Below are 27,695 nucleotides of genomic sequence, written 5' to 3' on the forward strand. Positions count from 1 at the left end.
TATCCCAACTAAGATAAAATGAATCCTTATTGGAAGCAAAACCAACCTATAGGGGTTATTTAATGTTTACATGATTTTCTAATAGACATAAACGAACTGTAAAACAAAAAAAAATTTTGTAAAAAATCTATTCTGCCCTGCACTAAAATAAGCTCTATCCTGCACAAAGTTTACTGTTTGCAATGCTTTATTAAAAATATTGTGATATAACTCTGCTTCTGGTCTACTGAAATAAGGCGATGGGGCGACATTCACTCTGCAAGATCCATCATGTGGCACTCAACATCTCCTCCTAGCCTGAACTCAAACTCAAACTGTGAGTCAATTGTTACAGCTGTATGGAGGATTATTCAGCTTCCTTGTTTCATGCGTCAGCCTGATTTATCCCTGTAGCACACAGGTCAGCATGGTCTTTGCTGCTCTTACAAAAATAAATTACAGAAGGAGAAACACTGCCCACAGGAATCCTCTCCCAGTGCCTAAATTAAATGAAGACAGATATATTACAAGACAGCTTAAAAAATCTTCTGTACAGCCGTAACAATGAACTTCCAGTTTTGGCAAAAGTCAGGCTAGGACGAGATGTTGAGTGCCCCATGTTGGATCTTGCAGAATGAATGTCGCCCCATCACCTTATTTCAGTAGACTGGGAGCTCAGTTATATTGAGGTATTTTTAATAAAGCATTGAAAATAGTAAACTTTGTGCAGGACAGTGCTTATCTTATTGCAGGGTATAATGGATTTTTTTCTTAATATCTTTAGTGTTACAGTTCCTTTAATGTATGAAGATCCAAATTACGGAAAGATCTGTTATCCGGAAAAGCCCGAGCATTCTGTTTAACAGATCCCATACCTGTAAATATTTCCATCTTGATGGATGGTTTATTACCTCTTACCAAGTAAATTGATATGATTGTTGTTTAGGTTTAGCCATTTTACTATTCTACTTACTGTTTCATGTTTTTATAAATGATTGTTGTTTAGGATTAGCCTTTTTACTGTTCTAGTTACTATTCAGTTTTTTTTATAAATTATTGCCTTTTTTGTTTTTTTCTCTAGGCAACTTACATCCTTAAGAATGAAGTTCTTATGGTTGCCAGGGGAGAAGCAGGACCTATATCAAGTTCAGTACTGGATCTGCAAGATGATGACAATCCCCAAGATGTTGTATTGACTATTTTGGAAAGTCCAAGAAATGGCCAATTAGTTATCCTTCCTAGGAAAGCTTCTGCCCACGAAGTCCGACTTGATGACATTAGAAATGGGATCATTCACTATGTTCATGATGGATCAGACAGCCATTCAGATGTAATTCTTTTTCAAGCCAGTGATGGATACCATTTCTTGAATTTTCTTTTCCATGTGGAAGTTACTGAAAAGGTATACAACTATATTAGTTAAGTACTAGTAATAAATCCTTACTTATCAGAACCATGCCGAAATGCAGTCTGAAAGAAATAGGTAGGTGTTCATAAAAAATGCAGAATTCTGAATTTTTACAATGTACTTTATAATATATATGAACAAAGGTATCTCTGGAAATACCATATTTAGTTCTCTTTTTATCTAGTATCAAGTCTTTTTGTAAACCCCATCACTTGTCATTGTGGTGGTAAATTCCAGTAACAGTTCATTTGCTCGAGATGGACTACTAGTTATAGTGCACATTCACAGGCATCTGGGACCTGCAATATGCAATATGCAGGTGCCCAAAAGATTTAATGAGGGTAGCATTCCACACATAGTTCCCAATAAACGTAATCTAGTTTATTTTAACTATAAAATCCACATTTTTATTGGAAATTGGAAATTTTTCAGGATTTATTAAACCCTGAGGCAAAAAGTCAGAATCCGAATCTGACGAGGTTGTAAATAAGTCAATGGAAGAGGTCTCTATCCTGTTTGGAAGTTTCTCTGGTCTGCACTGGAATTAGCCCTGAAAAAAATGTATGATACGATGTTTCATACAATTTTTTTCGGGTTTTTCCCCAAACCAATTAATTTGTGCTTTATTTAATAATAAATAAGGTCAAATAGTGAATTGTAGTTTGGTCGGACTTTTTAAATTTAAATGCTCAGAAAAATTCGGATTTTGATAAATAAGGCCCTGAATGTATATTATATTACTCCAATAGCCAGGTATTTCTGTAGCAGTTATGCTGTCGTATTTTTTTCCTTTGCAACAGTCTATGTCATGGGAGTTGTGTAGCTTACCGGTAAGGCAGAAAGGACACTTGGCCTGGAACTCAGGATCAGAGGGCTCCTATGGGGAAGAGCATAAGTCAGATTACATGCCAGGGCATTTGTTAGATATTCACCAGGGATGTATATATTTGATGCTGGGTTTTGAAGGTCTTTTCTGTCTAAGTAGAATAACAGTTTAATATTATCTAGAATGAAAAGCAAGCTTTACTTCTAGGCAAATTTATTCTCAGATTTCACTTGACGTTGGAAGTTTTAAAAATCCCAACATCCTCAGCCAGCTGTTGCCATGTTGCGTTATGTTGGTCACAACACAGTCAGAGAATAATGAAAAGGAGACTTTACCTCAATGTTCCCTCTGAGTCCTTCTCGGCTATGTACGCAAAACGATTATTTTGTGATTACATTTTAAAAGTGCTGCCCTCAAAATTGTGTGTGCTTGCATATGCACACAACTTTGAGGGAACATTGCTTATCTCCCCAAAAAGAAACCAGCTTCTATATAAGCTCTCCAGTGAAAAGCTTTCCATTGGCAGCCTCACCAAACAAAAAAGTCCCCCACCTCCCCTGGTATCCAACATGTAGAGATCCTTGGAAAAAAAATTCCTTTAAGCAAGTTTCATTATAAATAATATCATGTAGCAATCTCAGAGTAAAGAATTAATTAACCAACTTAGGGGGCATATTTATTATACTGTGTAATAAATAAATTCGCAGAAAAAATGGTGCAAAAAGCTGTGTAAAATAAACAGTGAATTTATCAAGGTGTGTATTAATTTTACACCATGCAAATGCCAGATTTGCCCCCGTTATTTTATACTGCTTCCGGCAGAAGTCACACTAAGAAAAAACGCATGATTAAAAAAGAAAAGAAAAAAAAATTTGACACTGTGCTTTCTGTCATGGGGGGTGTATTATCCGGCTGTTTTTTTTACACAGCAAAACAAATATACCCCTTACTGTTGCACAAGGTAAACAAGCTTTAGTAAGTCAATAGTGAAGTTGACTTTTCATGACACGCATATAAATTGCTGGCTCATCATCTTTAGCTCTTTATAGTAGCTCCAACATCTTCCACATTTATGGATCCACATTTTTCTCAGTAATTAGTTCTCTAGACACTGTGTCCTTGTGTTTGATACACAGTAAATTTTTCCTTTAAAACCCTCATAAAGTATTTATACAGAAATTGGGGAACTCATGCCTGAATATATATCCAATTGGAAAGACAATCTGTCAGTGGCATGATATTACTGTAATGGATCTAGACATTCAGTAAATAACTTTAGTGAGCAGTTACTCTGTATTTCAAAAGTATGGTCTGTCTACTCATGAATCAGAAAAGTCAATCTTAATTGGGGTCACCATCTATAAACTATTGTAAATATCAAAAATTATTTTATATGTAATTCTAATCAACTTTCCAATATACAGTATATTTAAGGAGGGGTGTCATCAGTATGAACACCCAAACTGTAGTAAAAGATTAATTATTTTATTATATTTTTTCATACAGTTTTTAAAATATAAATGATCTATATCTTGAAGCATTGCATGCAGTCGTAAGTGACCCCTTTAATGTATATTATACAGCTGTTTTTCAGTGATATGCAATATCAAGGGGTGTAGTTTCTCTTTAAGGCTGCTGAACCCAAAGACCACATTTAAAGAGCCTGATAGGACTAAAGAATAAATGGAACTGCAAAACACCAGTATTAATTTTTAGATATTTTAGGTGTCCATTTTCTCCTCCAAGATTGATGTATTGTTTTTAATGCTTTCTTCTTTAAATCTTCCTAACTCCCTAACTCTGGCTTAATGACAGAAGAATTGATTTTCTGTCTCTTGCTCAGTCATTTCAGGTCATGATATCTCTGAGATTTTGTCGACCCATGGGGAAGCACAGACAGAAAAAAAATATTAATAAAAAAAAATGACTTTGAAGACTTTTATTTTAATAAAAACTTAATACTGCAGGATTTTGGAGGGAAACTGCTTTATCTGTCCCATGACATGATGTAAGCTTGGTGTTTATAGCTGTGTCCTGACCTGCTCCGTTATGATTTTATTTAGAAACCTATAGTGCCGTTTGTTTCTGAAAACAATGCTGTTTCAAAGATGCTCTTATAGGCTTTCATAATATCTTTTCTGTTTTTATAAATAATCTACTGATTCAGGTGGAAGTGTGACTTTACAGCTGGAGTAGTACTGGAGGGGAGATGGAGTTGATCTAAGTTTTAGATGTGTATTATATAGGCTCCTAGTGAACTTTGGCTAGATAGTGGATCACCTCTTTGTTAGTCTGATCTTGAGTAGGTGTGGCTGGAAACAATGGGTCTGTTTTATTTACCTCTTGTTAAAAATGAGAAGCTGGGGTGGACGTCATGTCATGTTTCTTAAAACTACAGTCATATGAAAAAATTTGGGAACTCCTCTTAATTCTTTGGAGTTTTGTTTATCATTGGCTGAGCTTTCAAAGTAGCAACTTCCTTTTAATATATAAAATGCCTTATGGAAACAGTAGTATTTCAGCAGTGACATAAAGTTTATTGGATTAACAGAGAATATGCAATATGCATCATAAAATTAGACAGGTGCATATATTTGGGCACCCCAACAGATATTACATCAATACTTAGTTAAGCCTCTAGACGCCTCCTATAGCCTTTGATGAGTTTCTAGATTCTGGATGGCAGTATTTTTGACCATATATCCATACAAAATCTCTCCAGTTCAGTTAAATTTGATGGCTGCCAAGTATGAACAGCCTGCTTCAAACCATCCCATAGATCTTCCATGATATTCAAGTCAAGGGACTTTGATGGCCATTCCAGAATATTGTACTTATACCTCTGCATAAATGCCTTTGTAGATATTAAAGTGTGTTTAGGGTTATTGTCTTTTTGGAATATCCAACCCCTGCGTAACTTCAACTTTGTGACTGATGCTTGAACATTATCCTGAAGAATTTGTTAATATTGGGTTGAATTCAGCCGACCCTCGACTTTAACAAGGTCCCCAGTCCCTGAATTAGCCCCACAGCCCCACAGCATGATGGAACCTCCACCAAATCTGACAGTAGGTAGCAGGCGTTTTTCTTGGAATGCGGTGTTCTTCTTCTGTCATGCAAACACTTTTTGTTATGACCAAATAACTACATTTTGTCTCATCAGTTCAAAGCACTTTGTTCCAGAATTACTGTGGCTTGTCTAAATGAGCTTTTGCATGCAACAAGCGTCTCTGATTGTGGCATGAGCTCATAAAGGGCTTCTTTCTCATCACTCTGCCATACAGATGTTCTTTGTGCAAATTGCGCTGAATTGTAGAACGATGTACAGATACACCATCTGCAGCAAGATGTTCTTGCAGGTCTTTGGAGGTGATCTCTGGTTGTCTGTAACCATTCTCACAATCCTCCGCATATGCAGGGCCGGATTTACATAGTGGGTGCCCCTAGGCCCACTGCTGTTTGTCGCCCCTGTCCCCTCCCCTTTATTCGTGTAAATTTTCATCATCTGGACTAAATCAATGGGGATTGTCGCACGGGAAATTTAAAAAATGATTGTACCCAGTGTTTTTGAACCAATGTGGGTGTGGTTGGGCAGCATGCCGCCCCCCTAAAATCCTGCCGCCCTAGGCCCGGGCCTAGGTGGCCTTTCCACAAATCCAGGCCTGCGCATATGCTGCTCCTGTATTTTTCTTGGCCTGTCAGACCTGAGTTTTACAGAAACTGTGCCTGTGGCCTTCCATTTCCTGATTACATTCCTTACAGTTGAAACTGACACATTAAACCTCTGAGATAGCTTTTTGTAGTCTTCCCCTAAATCATGATACTGATCATGAACAATCTTTGCTTTCAGATCTTTTGAGAGTTGCTTTGAGGCTCCCATGCTGTCACTCTTCAGAGAAGCGTCAAACAGAAGCACAACTTATTAGCAATTAGCCACCTTAAATACCTTTTCTCATGATTGGACTCTCCTGCCTATGAAGTTCAAGGCTTAACAAGCTAATCCAGTAATCCAGTTGCCAGTAATCAGTATTGAGCAGTTACATGCATTGAAACAAGGGTACCCAAATTTTTGCATAGTCAGTTTTTCACATTTTATTTAATATCATACAAGTGAATACTGCTTCACTAAAAATCTTTGTTCAGAAAACATCCCAGTACATCCCAGATGTTCCTGGGAAATGAAAGACATACCACTGTAACTTTTTCAAATGACTGTAGGGCTCACCTCAACCGTATTTTCCTTGAGCACTACCTAGAGATACTATAAAGTATGTATGTGTGCTTAGCTCAGAACTATCAAGAAAAAACTGTACCTGGTGTACAAATACAGCTATACTGTGGGAGATGTGAGCAGGGTACTTAAAAGGGAATGTAATAGACTATGCTAACAAAATAAATAGACCAAAAATTGTGTAAAATTGTGTTTTTATTATGTATCTCCCTTCGTGCCACATTTAATTCAATAAAAAACATATCTACTGATTCAATTAAAAAGTGCCCTATAAGGGCTAATTTCTGAGTACAAATGAGTTCAAGTGCAGTGTGCAAAGTACAATTTCAAGTTTGTCAGTATGGTTTTTACCCACAATGCAGTGGTTTTCCAATAATTCCAGCATCATTGCAAACATAATGGGGCCATGTGCTGGTAGTGAATTAAAACAAGTGCAATCAGACAGAATTGCACCCAAAGTCTTCGGTGTTCAGAAGTAATTTCCAGTGCTTTGTGTCAGTATGACATCTGCACCTGATTCTTTCATTTGGTACATCGTTTGGGACAGGATGCTGTGAAAACCCTGGAGCTATTACAACCTTTAAAGGTGGTGGTAGCTCCTGGATGCCCCTGGATCAATCAGCGCACTTTACACAGTTTGCAAAAGGAGGCCGGAGAGAACTAGCAGCGCCTATCAAAATTATGCTTACCTGCAAGTAACAGCTTTAGAATCTAGTACCATGCCATATTTTAGCTCAGTGTCTGCACCTAAAGTGAATTATATTGAGTTTTCATGAGATAAGTTTTTCTTATTTCTTTTTGAATCTGGACATATGTTTAGCCCACAATTATGACCTAAATAGGATAATCACAGGCTGTGGGCAACCCTTCTTTCACTTTATTGGCAATTTATTTCCTTTCTAGTAAAGTATTTATCCAAAAATCAAGCAGATTGCTTGCCATGTTATACCAAGCTCTAGCTTTTGACCAAACCTCTTAGGTTATTAATCATGTTTTTACTTGTACAGGTATTACTTAAAGTATTTGGTAATAATACACATCCCCTTATGATACCCCTGGTTTTATCCCCATTGCCAGCAGACAAGCAAAGGCCTTCAACTTGTGCTAAACTCTCCTGTGTGGGTGCCTGAGGGAGGAATGCTGCAAATATCCAATAATTTATTGCAAGCCAGGGCTTCTGATACCACCAACTCCGAGATCGTCTATACAATCATTAATGAACACCCACGGTTTGGTAAGAACTTTTATCTTAGCTTCATACATAGAATTACACATGCATCTTATTTACTGGTGTGGCTGCTAAAGCCGAAAGTTACTACTAAAGTTACTGCTTACTTGGAAAAGCCTGATGTACTGTATAAGTTAAACTAGCTGTACATTAATAGATCAGTCATTTGTCAGATCTTAATATGTCCCTATGCAAATGCATAAGTCAAGGACTGCCTTTAAAACATCAATGTGGTCCTTACCTGATGAACTTTTATTTTAAGAATGAAAAAGCACTGGCCTGGTGAAACGAACACAGCGCTATGGCACCATATTACTTACCTTTACAGGTGTCCTTAGTGTAGACTAAGGGGCCTATTTATCAAATGTCTAATTTTTGTGGTTATGGTAGTTTTTGAAACCATAACCAAAAACTACAAATGTCATGAGATTTATTAAAAATCCAAATAAAAAAAGTACAAACACAAAATTACACAAAAAGTCTGCACGGCCTCGAAAACCTCTAAAATTTTAGTTTTTCGAACAATGCCTAGTGGACAAAAATAACTTTTATAAGTCCAAATTGATTTAGAGTGGTCCAGAAAGATCACCGCCAACTTTTTTTTTTTTACAACTTTTGAGTTTTATTACTGTTTTTTTGTGGTTTTTACACTTAATCTTAAATTTTTTAGAACTTTTTAAAATAGACTTGCACATGAAGAGCAACCGTACAACCCCTTACAAAATTTTTTGAGATTTGCCCAGACTAGTGCAACATTTCTTTAACATTAAGTACACAACACTTTATTAATACAGGTGTGGAATCTGCTATGCAGAAAACTGAATTATGGGAAGGCCATCTTCCATAGACTCCATTTTAATCAAATAATTCAAAGTTTTAAAATGTAGCTCCTTTTTCTCTGTAATAATACAAAAGTCCTTGTACTTGATCCAAACTGAGATATAATTAATCCTTATTGGAAAAAAATAATCATATTTGGTTTATTTAATGTTTTAATGAAAAAGAAAACATTGTCACTCGCATGCGCATAATGAAAAGCTGCCCCGAATTGCTCGTGCTGTGCCTGATGTCACATGTGCGTCATGCGCATGCGAGTGACCGGACATGACTGCTCGCACCGAAAGCTCCCTCTCGGTGCGGGTAGCGTAGTACTAGCAGGGGGCATTTTTTAAAAAAAAATAAAAAAACGACTGTTATCCCCAACTGGAATGCGGGCTCTATTAGCCCACACCTTTGGTTGGGGTTTATATTTTTACCCAACAGGTGCCATTTAAAAAACAGAAAAAGGAGACCTTGCTCCTGTTACATCATTTTAGGCATCATACCCAGAAAACAGAAAGGGATAAACAAAAACTCAGTTAAAGCCACATCTGCAAAAAACTTTAAAACCAATGAAATCTGTAATAATGTATATTGTAAAATTACATAGATTAAAAAAAAAATAAGAAAAAGAAAAATTAGTTTTCATGTACAGAGAACTTTTAATATTACTGTTCATGTACGGTATTTTTTTTTGCAGCAGAAATTTTGCCAGTAACTGAAATAACTACTGTAGCATGCTGTGTTGCTTGTAAGTCACCCAATGTACTAAACAGTCATGCATTGTTGCCCCAAAGGTGATGTTGTTTTACTAGTCCCAATGCCCGCTGATGGCCCTGCAAATGGATGGCAGCGCCTGCCTGATGGTAGAATAGCCACACAAACGTCCTCATTTACGCAACAGGATATCAATGAAGGACTTGTGTGGTATAGACAGTCTGGATCTCATTCACAAGGGAGAGACTCATTTACTTTTCAGGTAGGTACCCATTGGTAATTGCATGTAGCACATGCTGGAGAACATACTTTCTGCTGATATTGGAGCTTGCATTCAGGCTGCTATTTACTTTTTAAATGGTTCCTAACATTGAATTGTAGTTTGCAACCAGTAAGGTTTTATCTTGTTTTAAACAAATGGGGGTACATGATTTATTGTATATTGCAGATGGTAATTCATTCAAATCATCTTAAATGACAAGCAGAGGTTTAATTACTGGGGGTGATAATTTGAATTATATTATTAAAGTATGCAGCCAGAAATAATGCTTTTTCAGTAAAAATGACTTCCTTGAACTGGTCTGAAGATTTTTCTACCATTAAAGAAAAGAGCAAAGTAAGTGAGAACAAGACAAGTGATAGAAGCATCTGGTTGTTAGAGGAATCTGAGCACACAGAGTTCATCCCCATCATTATGAGAAGGACCCCTTGATGATTGCTCTTGTGCTATTCATCAGTATGGGTGATTAAAGTAATTTGCAAAAGAACTCCGACAATAATTCAGTATGGTAAAGAGTGAACTGGGAGCATTTGATGCAGATGTAAGCAAGGCTTTTTAACATTCCACTAAATTAATGTTGTTATGTCTCTCTAGTCAGAGCCTGCAATGGATTTATTCGGTAGCTATAAAAAGAGCAGGAATATCTTTATTGGAAGCAAAGAGTGAGATTTGTGACGAACAGAGCCAGGTGTAAGGATATTGTGTAGAAGGGAAATAAAGTTTGTGTTGCTGAACAGCCAGCTTTTCTGGGAAGTTTATATCATCTCATTTATTTTACAGTGCACTCTCTGATGTTTTCTCCAGTCAGGTGGGATTACAGAGATCCCTTTCTGCATTTTCATTAAAATCATTGATTGGTTAGGGGGAAGGCACTTCTGCCCTTTCTTTGCCATGACTCTTTTGTCATATAATTAATGAGTAAAAGATCTAGGATACTCAAGAGAAAATGATACTGTAATAAATCTGATGCATCATTCAATATCCATAGTGAGAATTCCTACTGTTATTCCCTTTGATGATACATATTTGATTTGATCTTTGGTCTGTATTGAGACATAGTTTTCCACTGGGATTAACAATTGGTGTATTCAGCATAGCCCAAGCAAGAACAAACATTTATAAGTAGCCTAGCATAAAGTTCTATATCCATAGGTTTGGAGATGTAACTTTAAATGTTGCTAGCAGGAGGTATGGGTGGTCAGGCAATCAAAACTCACTTCCCCCTGCTCAAAAAAACAGAAAAATTAATGGTGAGCTTGTGAATAGCTAGCACCATATCAGACCACAATTGAGATTATAGGAGTATTTTGACAGATTATGTAAGGGGATATCAATTAATGATGTTTACTAAATTACTAAATTATTTACTAAACTGTGGTTGGCTTTTTTTTTTAAAAAAAGAAAAGTTTTATTTAAAGCTCGATGCAGCAAAAAGCCAAAATCCGAAAATCCGTCATCTCCAATCTGCCGAGGTTGTTTATAAGTCAATGGCAGAAGTCTCTATCCTGAAGTTTCTGTTGTCTGCATTGGAATTAGCACGAAATTCGACGATTTCAAGCTAAAAAACTAAAATTCTGGCTTTTTGGGAAAAAGCCTGAAAAATCTGTTTCGGAAAAACCACAGAGAAATACATTTCATGCTCGATATTATAGAGTTTTTACCCAAACCGATTAAATCAAGGTTTTTTAATAATAAATAAGATAAAATCGGGTATGGGAATTTGGTTGTGGTTTTTTTATTTAAAAAATTTGATTAGATTCGGATTGTAGTAAATGACCCTCTAATTGTCTGTTTGGGAATATGTTGTTTTTAATCCTTGTTTTATGCCAGTCTTTATACTATTTGCAACTAATTGTGACTAACATAGGTCATTTGGGCACAATTAGAGCTGCCTCAAGACCTCCTTTTAAATAGTCTAAAATGGACAAAAAGAATATCTCTGTTGTAAATGTAGATTATTTCCAGATACAGAGTTTCACCTACAAATATCAATATTTTCAGGCCTGGACTGGCAATCTGTGGGTTCTGGCAAATGCCAGAGGGGCTGCTATAAGGTGCCATAGAAAGTCACTATTTAGTGGGCTGGTGTGGGCTGTTTGGGCCTCTGTGTACCTGAAAAGCCAGGGCCTATTTTAATTCTCAGTCCGGACCTGAATATTTTAGTGTACACTGAAACATGGGTCAGACCAAAACTACTAAAGTAGCAATAGAGCTACTGTATAGCAAATTTACCTGCAGTGGCAGTTGTATTTAAATGATATGAAGGGATTTTACAGATTTGAAATAAGGAAATCTTTATAATTTCTGAATAATTTTTTGGCAGATTTCGAGTGCCACTACTCAGACTCCACAGGACAGTCATGTTTTCAGCATTGGTATTGTTCCAAACCATCTTGGGGCCCCTCAGCTGTCTCCTGGATCCTCTCTTCATATGACTGTAAGGAAAAATACTGGATCTCTTTATTTACTAGAAGTGTATTCCTAGTGTTTCTTTTAAAGTAAGACCTGCATACATTGTAATTACACTTACTTATAGTAAGCAACTCTTGTGTAGTTGTGGATGTATCCAGTTAACATACACATTTAAATACAAAACAACCAGTAATTGATAGAAGAGGTAAAAAGGGCCCTGCCTAAAAATGCTAAAATGAAGTAATGGAAATGAAAATGCTTTCAACAACTTGACACTATTACGTGGAGAACTGTTTCAGTACCACGATGTTTAAACTACCTGAGTTAGCTCTGAAATGACTACCTATATTGCATGATAGAACTCCAGTACCTATTTGCAAAATAAATAAATAGGGCATTAATGTAATGACCTGAAAAGTGCTTCCTGACGATTTACTGCTACTTACTTTCAATACTAGCACATCAAAACGCATTACCAGTAAATTGAGAAACCTCTATATAATGATCTGGGGAAAAGTAAGGATTTGTTTATAAAGAGGGATTCTCACTGAACTAGTGATATGTTGAAAGTTCTCATGAGAACCTGAATTGAAATGTGATTTTACATTCAGATTCAGATGTTGCCCTGTTTGTACAAAATATAGCAAAAATTATTTCTTTATTAAATCAATAGGCAATAAGTAAATTCAGCAAAGGTCTTATTCATTGATCTAATGTTGAAAACAGGGTACACTGCCCCTTTAAATTGCTTAGCAACTTAGGCTAGTTGTCATACATTTACTTGCTGAACCCTGAGCTTCCCCACCTAATGAAATAGAAATTAGCCACTATAAAATGGTTTGCTTGTGCATGATAATGCCCATGTATTTACCTGATATAAGTCTGTCCAGCTGGAGGCCTGGGGCCAGATGTCACTCTCCAAAAATGTGTTATGGTCCCACAGTGCCTAAGGACTATTTTGATCTCTTTATTTGACTTAACATTAAGTATAATCTCACACATAGGCATTGCATGTATGTGATAACTGGCCAACTACATAGATCTTTAACTTACTGAGAGAATCACAACTTGTATTGTAGTATTCCTTTAATAAGGAGAAGTTGTTTGCTTTCAAAATGTTTAATGGAAGGCATTGATTTGGTGTATAATATTGCAAAATTTTACCATTTTTAGTTTACATTTTCTCTAATTTATTATTAAATTAAGGGACATTTTCTAGATTTATAAAGCCAGTGTTCCGCAATGAAACGATGAGATCATAGGTGTTGAAATGAATAAATCACACATTATTGCTGTTGGAATTGATAATACAGAAATAACCTAGCATTTCCTTTGACTTCGTGAAATGTATCTTTGGACTTAATCCATTGAGACCAATCTTATCTGCAATAAACATATTTATGCTCCAGCAAGTTTATATAGCAAAAATAAACAGGTTTGTCCACCAACAGAATACAAACTTATTTTTCTAGGCACTCGAAGACCGTTTGACAGTGATTGGATCCCATTATCTTTCCTTTGTTGATGCAGAGAGCCCAAGCGAAAAAATAGTCTACAATGTAACTGTGCCCTTGCGGCCAAGTGAAGGTGAGGAAACTAAACTGACTCCATGTCTGATTTGTTTTTGGATTAAGTTCTGTCCATAGACGGGTATTTCTTCCATATTTCACATATTTTTATTTACAAACTTGGTCAAATGTGCAAATTGCAAAATTCAGATGTGCAGTGCCATGTTTTTTACCCACAATCTAGCAGTTTTTTCCAGAATTCCAGGGTAATAGCAGGCACCTGCTAAGTAGCACCCACTGCAAATGGTAATGCACCATTATGGATGCAAATTAGGAGCCCATTTAAGATTGCTTGTGCTTTTCAGTATGAGAAGTCTTAAATAAAACCCATGAGTTTCCCAACTTTTCACGCTGAAAAACCTCAGCAATTTTCAAGTTTCCCCAAGCTGGCTTTTGGAACAAAGAAAAATGTAGGCATCTAAAAGCTGCCAAAGTTTTTCTTTGTTAAAAAGGCCCATTTGGGGATACTTACAAACATTACCAAGCTTTTTTGGCATGGAAACCAAGATGAGGAAACCCCCCATAGTGTCTGTTTTGGCAAGTCATGCACAGGTTTGGGCAGTTATGACATGGGATGTCAGTAAGGTGTTGGCGTTTGATTCAATTGCCACAAACGAACAGCGGTTGTGGACGGAAAGCACTATGGGAACCCTTACCACCAGGACCAGGCTGCCTGCAATTCCAGTGTCCCATTTGTGTCTATGCACCCAACTTTGTGCAGTTCAGTAGAGCAGATTAAATGGGCACAGTTGTTCTCTCTGCAAGTTGCTAACAGCATTTCAAAACTCAAAGCTTTGTGAATAGCATCAATGTGTTCTCGGTTTTGCATCCACTCTAGCACTTTCCCTTGCCTTAAGAAATGAGCCCTGCATCCTTATATTCTACAAATGTAAATGTCTCTGTCAGTTTAGTGTTTCATCGGTTTCTAGCATACGGGCAAGTGTAGGTTTTCCATATTTTGCAGTCCATGCTGTATATAAGAGTAGCACATACATTGTACATTTGATCATACTATAATTGCAATTTATATTTTCACAATAAGACTTAACTAAAATGTTCTGAACTGCCGTTCTGGAGGTCACTGGAAAAGTTAACAGAGTTGGATTCAGCTCACGCGTTACTGTTTTAGTGTGAGCAATAACTAATGAGAAAATTGGATTTTTAAATTGATTGATTCGCTCTATCTGGAAAAGCAGTCACTAAACAAGCAGCATGTGGTTCATAATAAACTGCTTGTGGAAGATGACACTGAAAGGAATTCACAGCTATTTTTCACATTGGTTGTTACTGTGCGTCAGATCTGTGCAGACATAGATACTTACATGATATGTTTTATAGCACTGCAAAAACCAAACAATATTTTCACACAGTACTGCTTTAATTTTGCTTTGAAAGAAGCTACGTCCATATTTCAGTTGAAACTACAGGAAATATTTGATTTCAGATTGGCTGGTCTTTATTTGTCAATTTAAGAGTTTATTTTATGCATTTTCTCGTTTTTTATTTTTGATCAATGCCAAAAAAGCCTTACAAACTGTTAAAAGAAAAGCAAGGCACAGACAAGTCAAATACATATTGTTTTATTTACAACTTGTTAAAATATCTATATAGAGCTATAAATATGAAATGGAATGCGTAAAAATTAAGCAACTCTACCTCAGGATCAAACAGTTGCATACTAATAGCAATGTTATCTACATTACCAAAAATTGAGTGGAGGTAAAACCTCAAGATTTAAAGTGATACTGACACTAAAATGTTTCTTTTCAAAAAATTAATCTACATTAAAAGTTCGCAGGTAGTTCTGTTTTTGTAAGTAATTTTTACTTTAAGTTCCTAAACCTGACTGTTTTGCCAACCTGACTGTCCCTTCTCAGCCTGTCAGTTAGAGTTTCTAATGCTAACGGACTACTGCTGCACAAATATGGCAGCCCCCTCATAGAGGAACATGGAAATAAGAAAGGTAATGTAAAACCATCAGGCAAATACTTTTATGGCAAAATTCTAAATATCATGTTTTGATAGATATAAATAAGATTATTTTCTGGTGTCAGTATCTCTTTAAGAGTAAAGTTGGTGCAGCTATTAAAAATATTCACTTACAGGGTAGAGAAGAGATAATCCCATAAACAATCATGGGACAGTGGGATAGGACAGTGGCTCCTCGATGAAAGGGTTTGGTCTAGAAAAGGGATTCTTAATCCACATCTTGCTTTTTCCACTCACTTAATAAATTCAAGTAATGATATATTATTTATATTTGTCTTTCTTTGCTGGTTATAGGGACCTTGGAACACAAAGACAGGCCCCTCTCCTCGGTGCCTTACTTCACACAGGCAGACATTAACCAAGGCAAGATTGTATATCGGCCACCCAGAGCTGCAGCACACCTGAGTGAAATTGCTGAGTTTTCCTTTGCAGGTAACAATATTACTTTTTATTTATCTATATCTGTGTTTCCATGCTGTATAGCACCCCATTCAACTAGATTCATTTCTTTCTACATTACAAACTTATTTATACCTAATTTCACAGTTTATTCTTGTTAAAAAGTAATACACTATTCATTTGTCTTGTAGGACTACCGGAATCTGTGAGATTCTTCTACACAGGTAATCCAGATGGTTTACCCATAATCTCAGCATTTTATTTGCTCGTCATACTCATATCATTCCATGAATTGCAGAAGTGGGTGTGGTCTTGTGTCCCAATATCCACAAATCACCTCTGCTCTGTAACTATTCTCATTGTAAAAAAGAATTCAAATAATTTACAAAAATAAATCATGTAAATGAATTCATCAGGTCTGGAACTATGGGTAGGCAGGAGAGGCACGTGCCTAGGGCGCAAAGCTTGGGGGCGCTATGCAAGTACCTCACATGCAGCCTACCCCTAGTCTGGCAATTGTTACCTCAGTGAAAATTGTCCTCTGAAGTCAAAGTGCTTTGCGCATGACTGCTCTCGGCTGCGCAGTATACATCCCCTGTTGTGCGCGGTTACGCACGTGTGTACTGGGTTGTGCACTACTGCGACTGGGGCTGAAGTGGTAGGCCAGGTTGCCTACAGCACCCGGCTGGCCTGGCCCAGCACTGTAATTCAAATAATTTACAAATAAATGTTCTCCAAAGTAGCAATTCAAACTCAATGTGATGTAAAAACCTGAGAGGAATGTTTCACCTTGCTAACTGGAGTATGAAGTTATTTTCTCTGTAGGGTTATAATTTCTCTGTTTGTTTAATAATTGAATTTAAACCATATGAATTGTATGACTTTGCTTAGAAAAGCAAGCGCAAGTCCTGCTGTGTGTGTCCTTTATGTGCCTAATACATAGTTGGCTTGTCTTTATGCTGAATGTTCTCCTTTGCAGTCTCAGACGGGGAATTCACTACAGCTGAAATGCCATTTACCATCCATTTGCTCTCCTCTGGGCACCAGCCTCCTGTCTTTCAGCTGAAATCCCCATCGCTGGAGGTCACTCAGGGTGGCAGAGCTCCCATTGGTAAGAAGCCACTATTAGCTTTTTTCTTAGTAAAGTTGTGATTCTTTAGCAGGCTAGGGGTGTTCAGCCACAACACTAGAGAGAAAGATAAGGCAACAGGAGAATAGCATACAGGTATGGGACCTATTATCCAGAATGCTCTGGACCCGGGGTTTTCCAGATAATGGCTCTTTCCATAATTTGGATCTTCATACCTTAATCATGTAAATATTAGATAAATCCAATAGGCTTGTTTTGCCTCCATTAAGGATTAATTATATCTTAGTGCGGATCAAGTCCATTGCACTGTTTTATTATTACAGAGAAAAGGGAAATCATTTTTAAAAAATGGATAAATATTGGTGTCTTTGGGAGATGGCCCTTCTGTAATTTGGATCTTTCTGCATAACGAGTTTCCTATAACAGATCCCATACCTGTATTACATAATTACCCACATCAACCAAACAAATATTTGCTTTCATTTTCTAACTTGTTGACAGTTACAACTATTTGCTGAGTAACAGCACGGGTCCAGTTTGGCAATTAATTTTCTAAATTTCACATTAGTACTATTTTTCTAAAATCAACTGTCTATATTTGAGCTGTGCAGTTTATAGTTCGAAAGATGGTGTCCCCTTTATTAGCATTACTTTGTATGTGACCATGTAAATGATTAGCCTGTAGATTCATAAAGTGGGGAGATGTTCTTTTGAAACCACATACAGGCATCTCCTGTGCCAGCTAGTAAAAGTCAACTGAGCCAGTTATTAATGGGGAAGTATTAATTATTACAATAGACACTGACCTGGATCTTTAAATCAAACTGAAAAGTACTGCTGCAAACTGTGTTTTGCATAAATGTGTGCAGGCAGGGGTTGTCAATACAGAATTTCTCTTACTGATGGGACTTGTCATTTACAGGATCATTCTGACACCAAGTAATATTGTACTGACCCTTAACTTAGGCCCACAAATTAGATATAAAGATCTATCAGGGACCAGAAGGAGACAGGTGATTTAACAGTAGCTATTTTGACTATACACAGGGCCCCATAATACACAGAATATTGCTTATAATTTACAGTTCTTGTCTATAAAATCCTGCTGTAAGGTTTTAGTGTCTTCTCCCTGGCAACATTGAAGCATTTTACAGTAAACATGGCTTTGCATGATACAAACCACATGCTGTTTTACCCAAATCTGCCAACTCAAAAAAGTTATTTACAGTCAAATGCATTACACCAATCATATATTTTAATGCAGTGCTTTTCCTAAATACTGTGTGATTTATTTAACAGATTATAGCCATAAGCGGTGTGTGAATTTCCCATTCATAGTAAAACAACAAATCAGAGCAGCAGTTTTAGGGCCGGCTGAGAACAATTAGGCCTTGTCTATGTCTTAAGACCCCAAATTCATCATGGATGCTGTGAGATCTGAGGCTACATATACAGTGAAATATATGTATAACATTGGTATGTTTATTGGTATTACACTATGACCCTTTTCCCAATAATCTAAATCCTAATATATAAAAATATAAATAAAAGGTTCTCACCCGGGCTGCCCTTTATTTCAAGCCACAGTTTGACTTGTGTACATTTTGGGAGGAGGGGGGTGGGGCAGGAATCCCTAAAGGGCAAGAAGCCTAAAAGATGCATGTAATTGCTTTTCCTGTTCTTTTATGTTAATACTAGTCCCAAATGTAACATTTAAATGTTATTTCCAAAAAATAATGTAAATAAATAGAAGTGAAAAAGAAGCCAAAATGTTCAAAAAGAGTATTCCAGTTGGGAAACGAATTCAGTAAAACACACAGTTTCGGTCATTTATGTACTGTGTGCAAAGTGCAATTGTAAGCACAAGTCACAACATTTTTTTTTTAATCACATTGCAGCATTTAATTCAAGCTTAATTACAGGAAATTTGTGCAACTGCCACTGTACTTGTTATCATAAATAACCTCTAGTGTCTGAGCCTGTCACTCAGTAAATAAGTCAAGGAAATCAGTCATAGGTTTGCAGTATCTTGAATTCAGCAGATTTTATTTTTCAGGCATTATGAAGTAAAATGGTTAATGGAAAGTCTAACTTTTTTTTAAAATAGACTTTATCTCTGTTCATTTTGAAGTCTTGATGAAGCCCTTCAGTATTTGATGAGTCTGCTATCATTGCTGTTATGCCTAAATGACCTTATGATGCAGCAGCAGTAGTGCATGCAAGCCTGAAATATACAGTACATTTAGCTGGTGTATGCTTTAGTAGTGGATTGTTTTTTTCTGATGCAGGGGTTCAGCTAGCAGTAACTGATACAGACACTGCACCAGAAGATTTGTTTTACCAGCTGGTAGAGCCACCCCAACACGGCCTACTTATGAAGTCTGAAGCTGGCATGCAGGATCCTTTGAATACAGGTAAGTTTACCTAAAGCTTTTTCACTGATCCAGCAAGAATAATTATTGCAAGTAATGAATTGGTCAACTCATTTCAACCTCTGATTCCTGCACTGTAAAAACTCACTTTTCACTTACAGTGGGCCTCATTCATCAACACTTGGCAAATTTGCCCACGGGCAATTACCCATAGCAACCAATCACTGATTAGCTTTTTAAAGCCAGCTGCAAGTAGAACAATGAATGCAACAATTTGATTGGTTGCCATGGGTTACTGTCCATGGGCAAATTTGTCCATTGTTGATAAATGACCCCCACTAGTATGTTTAAGTTCTCTCCTCAGAAAACATAACATACCTTTTTTTGCTTTCATTAAAATACTTTATCTTTTTAAAAGGGGATACATTCACATATGAAGATGTGAACAGGAATGTGCTACATTATGTTCATGATGGTTCAACCTCTACAGAAGACAGCATGGAGATTGCAGCTATAGACGGAATAACATCTAGCACAACAATTGTGAGGGTAATAGTGTCACCAGCAAATGACAATGGGCCTCGTCTTGTTCCTGGCTCTCTATTGGCTATCACTGTGGCTACTGGGAAGTCTGTTACGATAAGAAGAGCAAATCTTGCATACATGGTATGTGACCCTCACTTCATCTCTTTTTTCCTAGGAAATCAAAGCTACTGGATTCAAAACTCAGATTAAATCTTGCATAATATAAAGTGCCTTATTTAGATTTATTTGGGAACTTTATCTGTGAAGTTATGCACCTGTTGTACATTTACTTTTTTTAGATATTTAATAGGCATACACAAATTCAAATTAAAGTAACCTTTAATAGCAGTGTTTGTGCTTCTTTCTTTTATTCTATGCGTCTCTGCCAGCCCTTCCATTACCTGGATATCTTTAGAGATTCAGAGACATTATTTTGCATTTATGTGTTTATGTATTTTGTATTTATTATTACTGGGATTCCTGCTGTTCTCAAAGGGTATCCTCAGTAAAATGATCAGTATAAAAGTATAACAGGGCTTCATTGTACATGCTACGTAACAATGGCAATATGAACTGAGCAACAGTTGCAGAGGCAACAGATATCTAGGTATTGGTTTTCAATTTTTATCAGTGTGTATGTAGATATGAAGCTATATAGAATTTTACATATTTTATTACAAAATATTTATTTATAGGAAAAAGAAATGCTTGTGTCCTAAATTTTTTCTTTAATGAGTAAAGACAATAATACGTATTGTCTGCTCTAAATACGTATGTAGCACAGAAAAACAAGAATGTTGTTTTAAGAGTGTACATTGATAAAGCAAGTTGTCTCAGAATCCACTGCAAGCAAAATATTAACATTCTTTATGATTTAAACAGGATAATAATTCTCCTGATTCAAGCATCAGGATCCAGTTGGTCTCTCTGCCAATGTATGGTATTCTCACCAAAACAAAGTCAGGTCAATCAGCTGAAGAACTTTCGGAATTCTCTTCTTTTAGTATGGAAGATATAAACAATGGAAGAATTAAGTAAGTCTCCTGTCTCTTGGAAATTATTGTTTGTTTCCCAGGGATACATTGGCTTTTATGCTGCACTAGGCATGGCTAGATTTGTAGTCAAAGCACAAACTCCCATTAGGCTGATGTCATGCAAGGTGCAGCTTGGGCTTCTCTAAGGTGTTGTAATTTAAAAGTAATAGGCCATAATCGGTGTGTTTTTTAAGTTCTTGCAAACCTTGTGCACACAGGTTTTTATTTGAACAACAAGTAGAAACTGAAACTAAAGTAGTGAATTAAATGTGTGCAAAAATTATGTTTCTGCATGTCACAATTTATTGTGTGCGCTGGTGTCAAAACCTGACCACACAAGTATGAGGGCAATGCTTGCACATGGTCCTAAAACTTGCCCTACTTTTATGCATGATCATGATGATTGAAAAGACAATTCTGTAGAGCCCTTAAAGGAGAAGGAAAGCTACCAAGGTAGTTAATTGCCAATAGATTAGCCACAATAGTGCAAGCTATACCACTATATTTATTCTGCGGAATGTTTTAGGGCAGGACTACATGACTGCCAAAAGAAAGAATGACAATCATTTGCATATCAGAAATGAAAAAGATGACTTTACAAAAAAAAACAATACTGCATACAGTATATGCCATTTGAAATAATGTGTAAATTGTGTTTTTCTGGTGCAGAAACATTACTTTGCTTTTCCACATGTAAACTGTTGGGCTGCTTGCAATGAGCCATCCAAAAATTTATTCCAGTTCCACTCACCTAAGCAATATCTCAATAAATATCTTAACCATGTGGCTCCTGCTTTTACAAGGGCACTTGTTGTTAAGTAGAGCACAAAGTTCTAGTATTTGGTTGTTAAATACTTTTGTGTTTACTCATTTACACTCATTTTAACACAAAACTGAAAGCAATTGATTGCTTTCATAAGCTGTATAAGCTGTAATATTTGATCTTGCCTGCAGTGGCTACCTTTGAATGTTTTGTGTAGCCTCAGCATATCTGCATTTGTAGAAGAATCTTTTAAAGATATATCATGAGTCTACATAAAAGCTTCTTCCTCCAGTGCTAAACCAACTACTTACCGCATTGGCCTATAACTTACAGCATATGGCCTATAAGTTAGAAATCAGCAACACATGGAGATCCGTCAGTTTAAGTCCCTGGCTAACAGTGTATCAACCAACTTACATGTTATTTACTGATTGCTCTCTTTTGTTTCATTCCTTTGTTACATCTTCTAAATTGCACTGGCCTTTGTAGCTAATTTTATATATCATTGTTAATATTTTAGCCTGATTTTATATATATATATATATATATATATATATATATATATATATATATATATATATATATATATATATATATATATATATATATATATATATATATATATATAAAATAATTGAATGAAGCATTAATATAGATGTATGTTATGTAATATTAACACTCATTTGCGCCTCTTCCAGGTATACTACTATTATTGAATCTGACAGCCAAACAATCACAGACATTTTTCACTTTACTGTATACAATGCTCTCAACTTTCGTCTGGACAATCAGATGTTTACCATAACAATTACATCTGCTGAGCGGCAGCTTCCTGTCACTACATCTGCCACTGGAATAGCTGTAAGTCCTAATGGACCATAACATACTGCTCAAACAGTGCATGCAACAAAACACAGCCCTATCCATTATAACTGCCGACATTAATAAGTCAGTGAAGTGACAAACTATTACGTTTATATTTCTCATATTTTCTTTTAAATGAGAGTGAAACATAACGGTTTTGTTTATTATAATTTTCATTATGCAGATTAATAGAAAGTGTCATATTGCTTGCTTGTACAAAGACAGAACACATTCTGATCAACTCTATTAAAGGAGCAATTCACCAACTTTTAGTATTTTATAGAATGGCCAGTTCTTATTTGCTTTTCACTTGGTCTTCATTTTATTGTTGTTTACAATATTTACATTATTGACGGTCTTCTATTAACTCCTATAAATGTGGGTATAGACCCTGACAGCCAAAAAGCTATTGCTCTGTGAGGCTACCATTTTAATGCTATTGTTACTCTTTATTATTTATCTATCTATTCAGGCCTCTCCTACTCATATTCCTGTTTTTCTTTCAAATTGCTGTCTGAACCTGATAACTGCTGAAAAGCTAAATAGTTCAAAAACCTCATTTAATAAAAAATTAAACCCAACTGCAAATTTTCTCAGAATATCACATTCTATATCATAGTAAAAGTTAATTGAAAGGTGAACAGCCCCTTTTAAGTAAGGGGGGGCACCAGCATTCTGTTTCTTACCTTAGGGGTAATCATATATATGACCAGAACAAACATTATCACACAGACAAGTAAAAAGAATAACTACTGGGTTGGCTTTGCATATGTTGCCTTAATGTCCTCTAGCAGAATTATTGTTGTATTTACTCACTTCAAAACAAAGATTTTGATATACACAAATAGCTACACCCTTATTCTTTTTTGTGTAGCATTTAACAATTAGTTGTAGTGTGTGTGTATATACATATATATATATATGTACTGTATACACACATTGCACAATTTCCTATTATATAACAATAATAAAGACTGATTGCTTTCTTATGACTGCAATACAAACGTTAGTCAAGACAACTGAAATATAATTCTCTTTTTTACAGGTTGAAGAAGGAGGGAAAGTTTTGATACCGTCACACTACTTATTTTCTAGCGATTTATTAACATTTGGGGGTCAATTGAGAATTAAAATAATTAGTTCTCCAAAGTTTGGATACTTGGAAAACATTAAGAATGGTAACACATTTTGGTTTTCTATATTTGAGTGATAAACACCACAGTATTTCTCTTAAAACCTATAATTTTATAGTTCTACATCATTTGGGGGGCTGAGCTCCCACTGTAAATACTTTCTTGTACTTCTACTTTTTGCAGAATTTTAAAGCTAAACTATATCACTTTTTCTAAGGTGGAAGAACATCACTTGGAGGTCAAATAGGCTCAGATTCTACATTTTCCATTCAAGATTTTTTGGAAAACAGAATTTACTATGTCCAAAGTATTCATGAAAGCAGTGAGCCAAGCAGTGACTACTTTAGCTTCTTTATGACAGATGGTACCAGCCAGTCTGAGACATACAACCTAAGCATTGCCATACAGGTTAGTTTGGCATAACAGTCTTTATACTCGAAAGAAAATTGGAAAGTTGCAATTCAGAGATCTTTTAGTCTATAATGGGCCGAATTATGAAAAGGCCTCCTCCCTCAATTTTATTCAAATAATCCAAATTTTTAAAAATGATTTCCTTTTTCTCTGTAATAATAAAACAGTACCTTGTATTTGATGCAAACTAAGATATAATTAATCCTTATTGGAAGTAGAACCAGCCTATTGGTTTTATTTTAATGTTACCCAATTTTCTAGTAGACTTAAGGTATGAAGATACAAATTATGGAAAGATCCGTTATCCAAAAAAAACCTCAGATCCTAAACATTCTGAATAATAGGTTCCATACCTATATTTCCATAAAATGGACTTCCTGGAGATGGCCTTCCTGTAATTCAGAGCTTTCTGGATAACAGGTTTCTGGATAAGAGATCCCATACCTGTTTATGAATATATAGCAGTTGGTTTATTTTTTTGAGCAGCTAAATAAATCCTAAATAATCATTTTTCTTTGCCTATGATCAGTGGCGGAACTACCGGGGGAGCAGGGGGTGCGAGCGGGCCAGGGCCCGAATCCCCTCGGGCCCCCCCCCGGCAGCCTGTGCGCCACTGAAAATGCTGCCGTACGGAGGGGGGCGGGGCCCGGCTGCGCGTCACGTACCAGGGCCCGCCCCCCTCTAGTTACGCTACTGCCTATGATTAAATTATTAGGATTATATAATCATACAGTTGTGTTTAATTCATCAGGTATATATAGTGAATAAAGTACCCCCTATTGTAAAATATAAGGATATTATATATTAAGTTACCGAGAAGTTTCAGGACCATATAAAAACACGACGCCGAAGGACGAGTGTTTTTATTCAGGTCATGGAACTCCGAGGTAACTTCTAATATCCTCATATTTTGCAACCGAGGGTACTTTATTTAGTATAATACACAAATTTCAGTGAGTAATGTGACAGAAATGACAACAGAACTCACCGTTTATAACTGATGACATCAGAACTCACAGTTTATAAGGATATAATTTACAAGATATGCATAGCTTTTGTGTATTATATAGTTATTAAAAACAGAAATTTAATGGTTGCAATGTTGTAGCTATATTGTAACAACTTAATAATAACTGGATTTCTGTAGTCTATGTTGTACCTTTATACCTTACATATTTCTTTTTTTTTTTGCAGAACAAGAATGACGAACCACCTAAGATTGTTGTACTGCCTCTCAAAATTCATGACAAATCAGGAGCAGTAATACAGGATAGTTGCTTAAGTGTTCAGGACATGGATACTCAAGATAATGAGCTTGTTTTCACTGTAACTAAAACACCAACAAATGGTATGATTTTTTTGGGGGAAATTTTCAAACATATTGAAATAGTGGTTTATGGTTAAAGTTCAGTTTAGAGGTTATTTATATGCATCCTTCACACTACCGGGCACAAATTTTGCTTTGATTTATGCACAATTTACATTGCGATTGTGACTGCTCCCTTTTGCTGGTATCATCTTTGTCTCTGACTTAAGGCTTTCCCAAGCACTGGGCTTCTGCACACCAGCAAAACAGACCATAAGTCCATCATCTTTTCTTAAAAAAATGCTGGGTGTTGACTTTTACTCAATTTCCCTCCTGAATAATGCAAATTTGACGATTTCTCCAAACGCTGTCCCCAATGTAAACCCTATTTGAAACGTCTTGTCAGATTATAATGCAGTGAATGTATGTATTTTCTTACTTGGGGGCTAATTTATTAAGGCTTGAACCTCTGTGCTCACGTGTGGTTTCTGCATCTGAATACCTTTTTTTTTCCCAGACAAAAAAATAAAAAGCTCTGGGGAAATAAAATGACCATCAGCAGATGCAGAAACCATGCATGAGTTTAGAAACTTATGCATGGTTATAGAAAGCAATTGCTTGAGCCCAGTTTTAATAAGCCAGTGCCTTGGAGTTGGACACTTCTATTCTTATTCAAGGAAGGAAACCTTGTTATATACATATCGTATATGTAAAAGAATGGATTAATGGAGTTTGCACTACAGGTAGAACAAAAATGAGTTAAATTTTTTGCTTGCTGTGAAGTATATGTGTCATATTTTGTTAACAGTAACATATAGTGAAATGAAGATTGTAAATATTGTTAAGCTTTATTACAAAAGTTTACAATTAAAGTAAACTGAATTATTTTTCTAGGTCACTTACGCAGGAGGCAGTTTTATTCAGAGCCCTTGGATAATGGAAGGGTTCTGTCCCAAGGAGCATCTTTTACCTATCAAGATGTTATGGATGAGCTGATTGCTTATATCCCAGAGAATATGGCTATCGCATCAGATGATTTCAGGTTCTCCCTATCAGATGGGGTCTTCACTGAGAATGGCAGGGTTCAGATTTCCATAGAGCCACAAAGGAAAGAGCCTCCAAGAATGTCTATAAACCGAGGGTTACAAATCTCTGCAGGTACCTTTGTTTATTAATACAATGCATAAATAATATAAAGGGAGAATGTAAAGGAGACATATAAAATAAATAAAAATCCCTCCGATCTTGTAGGCATTAAGGCATAATATATGGTGCTGGTTTCACTCTTGGCTAAAAATGATTATTAAGTTAAAACTTGCCTCTTTAATGGAGCTCCCTATAGATCATCCCTGGTTTTTGACTGTGTTTCAGATAAGGGGTGGGCATGTCCTGTCAAAAGCACAATAGGAGGGGGATAGCCAATCATAGCCCAGCATTCACACAAGCAAAGACAGGCTTCATTTCCCTATCAGGTCAGCCTAGCTCTGGATTGGTTCCTATCCTACAGTGCAGTGTGCTGAGTGCAACCAGCTTCCCTGCACAGCCTGGGAAAGGAAGCATCAGGTAGTGGAACAGGTGGACTAGTAGAGTTTTTGCAGAAATTTGCCAGTATAATTTATTGGCACATTCTTGTTTTTCACACAATATGTCTCCTTTACAGTTTTGATTTCCAATATGTACATTATACATATTTATATTGAGTTAACAGACTTTTCTTTTCAACAGGATCAATAGCTACAATTACTGATCAATATTTAAAGGGAACAGATATAGATTCAGATGCTGCTAACCTCAGATTCATCATAAAGAAGGATCCAGCAGTTGGGAGGCTACAGATGTCAAAGAGCATCAACCTGGTGCAAATATCTGCAAGGGGACCAGTTAGTAGCTTTACCCAAACAGATATTAATAAAGGTAGGTTAAACCAAACATGTTATGTCTTACTGCTTTAATTAATGTTGGAAGTTCTGAGAAAGTAAAGGAACTTGGCAATATAAGGCAAGTTAATTCACAGTTGATTGTTGTACTAATTTCTAATAATCATATTGCTACAAAGTCTTTAATGTCTATTCAATATGAACAATATATGCTATATCTGCTTTACAGGCTATTAGTAAAATAATGTTTCTCTACAGTATGCATTTGAAAAAATAACATTATTAAATGGCTGTTTTATTGCAGGGTTTATTCAATACAAGCATGAGAAAGGAGACCCAGGTGGAAGCTTTGCTTTCAAGTTTGATGTGGTTGATGCAGAAGACAATAAACTGATTGACCAGTCATTCTATATTAGCATAATTGGTGAATATTCATCTTGATTTTGCTTACTTTTATTTATTTA

The 27,695-nt window shown here is 36.2% G+C and overlaps 1 protein-coding gene across 3 annotated transcripts in view; it reads left to right on the forward strand.

Annotated features, from left to right (window-relative positions):
* fras1.L (Fraser extracellular matrix complex subunit 1 L homeolog) overlaps positions 1-27,695 on the forward strand; it is a 269,516-nt gene that overhangs the window by 197,878 nt on the left and 43,943 nt on the right. For all 3 annotated transcript variants that reach the window (XM_041591087.1, XM_041591088.1, XM_041591086.1), the window contains 18 exons: positions 1,061-1,381; positions 7,522-7,678; positions 9,289-9,470; positions 11,812-11,925; positions 13,373-13,487; positions 15,752-15,889; positions 16,048-16,080; positions 16,836-16,967; positions 19,235-19,360; positions 19,737-19,984; positions 20,726-20,877; positions 22,339-22,501; positions 23,550-23,682; positions 23,855-24,045; positions 25,243-25,396; positions 26,249-26,512; positions 27,080-27,268; positions 27,536-27,655. In XM_041591087.1, the coding sequence (XP_041447021.1) occupies positions 1,061-1,381; positions 7,522-7,678; positions 9,289-9,470; positions 11,812-11,925; positions 13,373-13,487; positions 15,752-15,889; positions 16,048-16,080; positions 16,836-16,967; positions 19,235-19,360; positions 19,737-19,984; positions 20,726-20,877; positions 22,339-22,501; positions 23,550-23,682; positions 23,855-24,045; positions 25,243-25,396; positions 26,249-26,512; positions 27,080-27,268; positions 27,536-27,655 (2,932 nt within the window). The remainder of the gene's footprint in view (positions 1-1,060; positions 1,382-7,521; positions 7,679-9,288; positions 9,471-11,811; positions 11,926-13,372; positions 13,488-15,751; positions 15,890-16,047; positions 16,081-16,835; positions 16,968-19,234; positions 19,361-19,736; positions 19,985-20,725; positions 20,878-22,338; positions 22,502-23,549; positions 23,683-23,854; positions 24,046-25,242; positions 25,397-26,248; positions 26,513-27,079; positions 27,269-27,535; positions 27,656-27,695) is intronic.

Source organism: Xenopus laevis, chromosome 1L (genome assembly GCF_017654675.1).
Source record: "Xenopus laevis strain J_2021 chromosome 1L, Xenopus_laevis_v10.1, whole genome shotgun sequence".
Taxonomy (NCBI): domain Eukaryota; kingdom Metazoa; phylum Chordata; class Amphibia; order Anura; family Pipidae; genus Xenopus; species Xenopus laevis.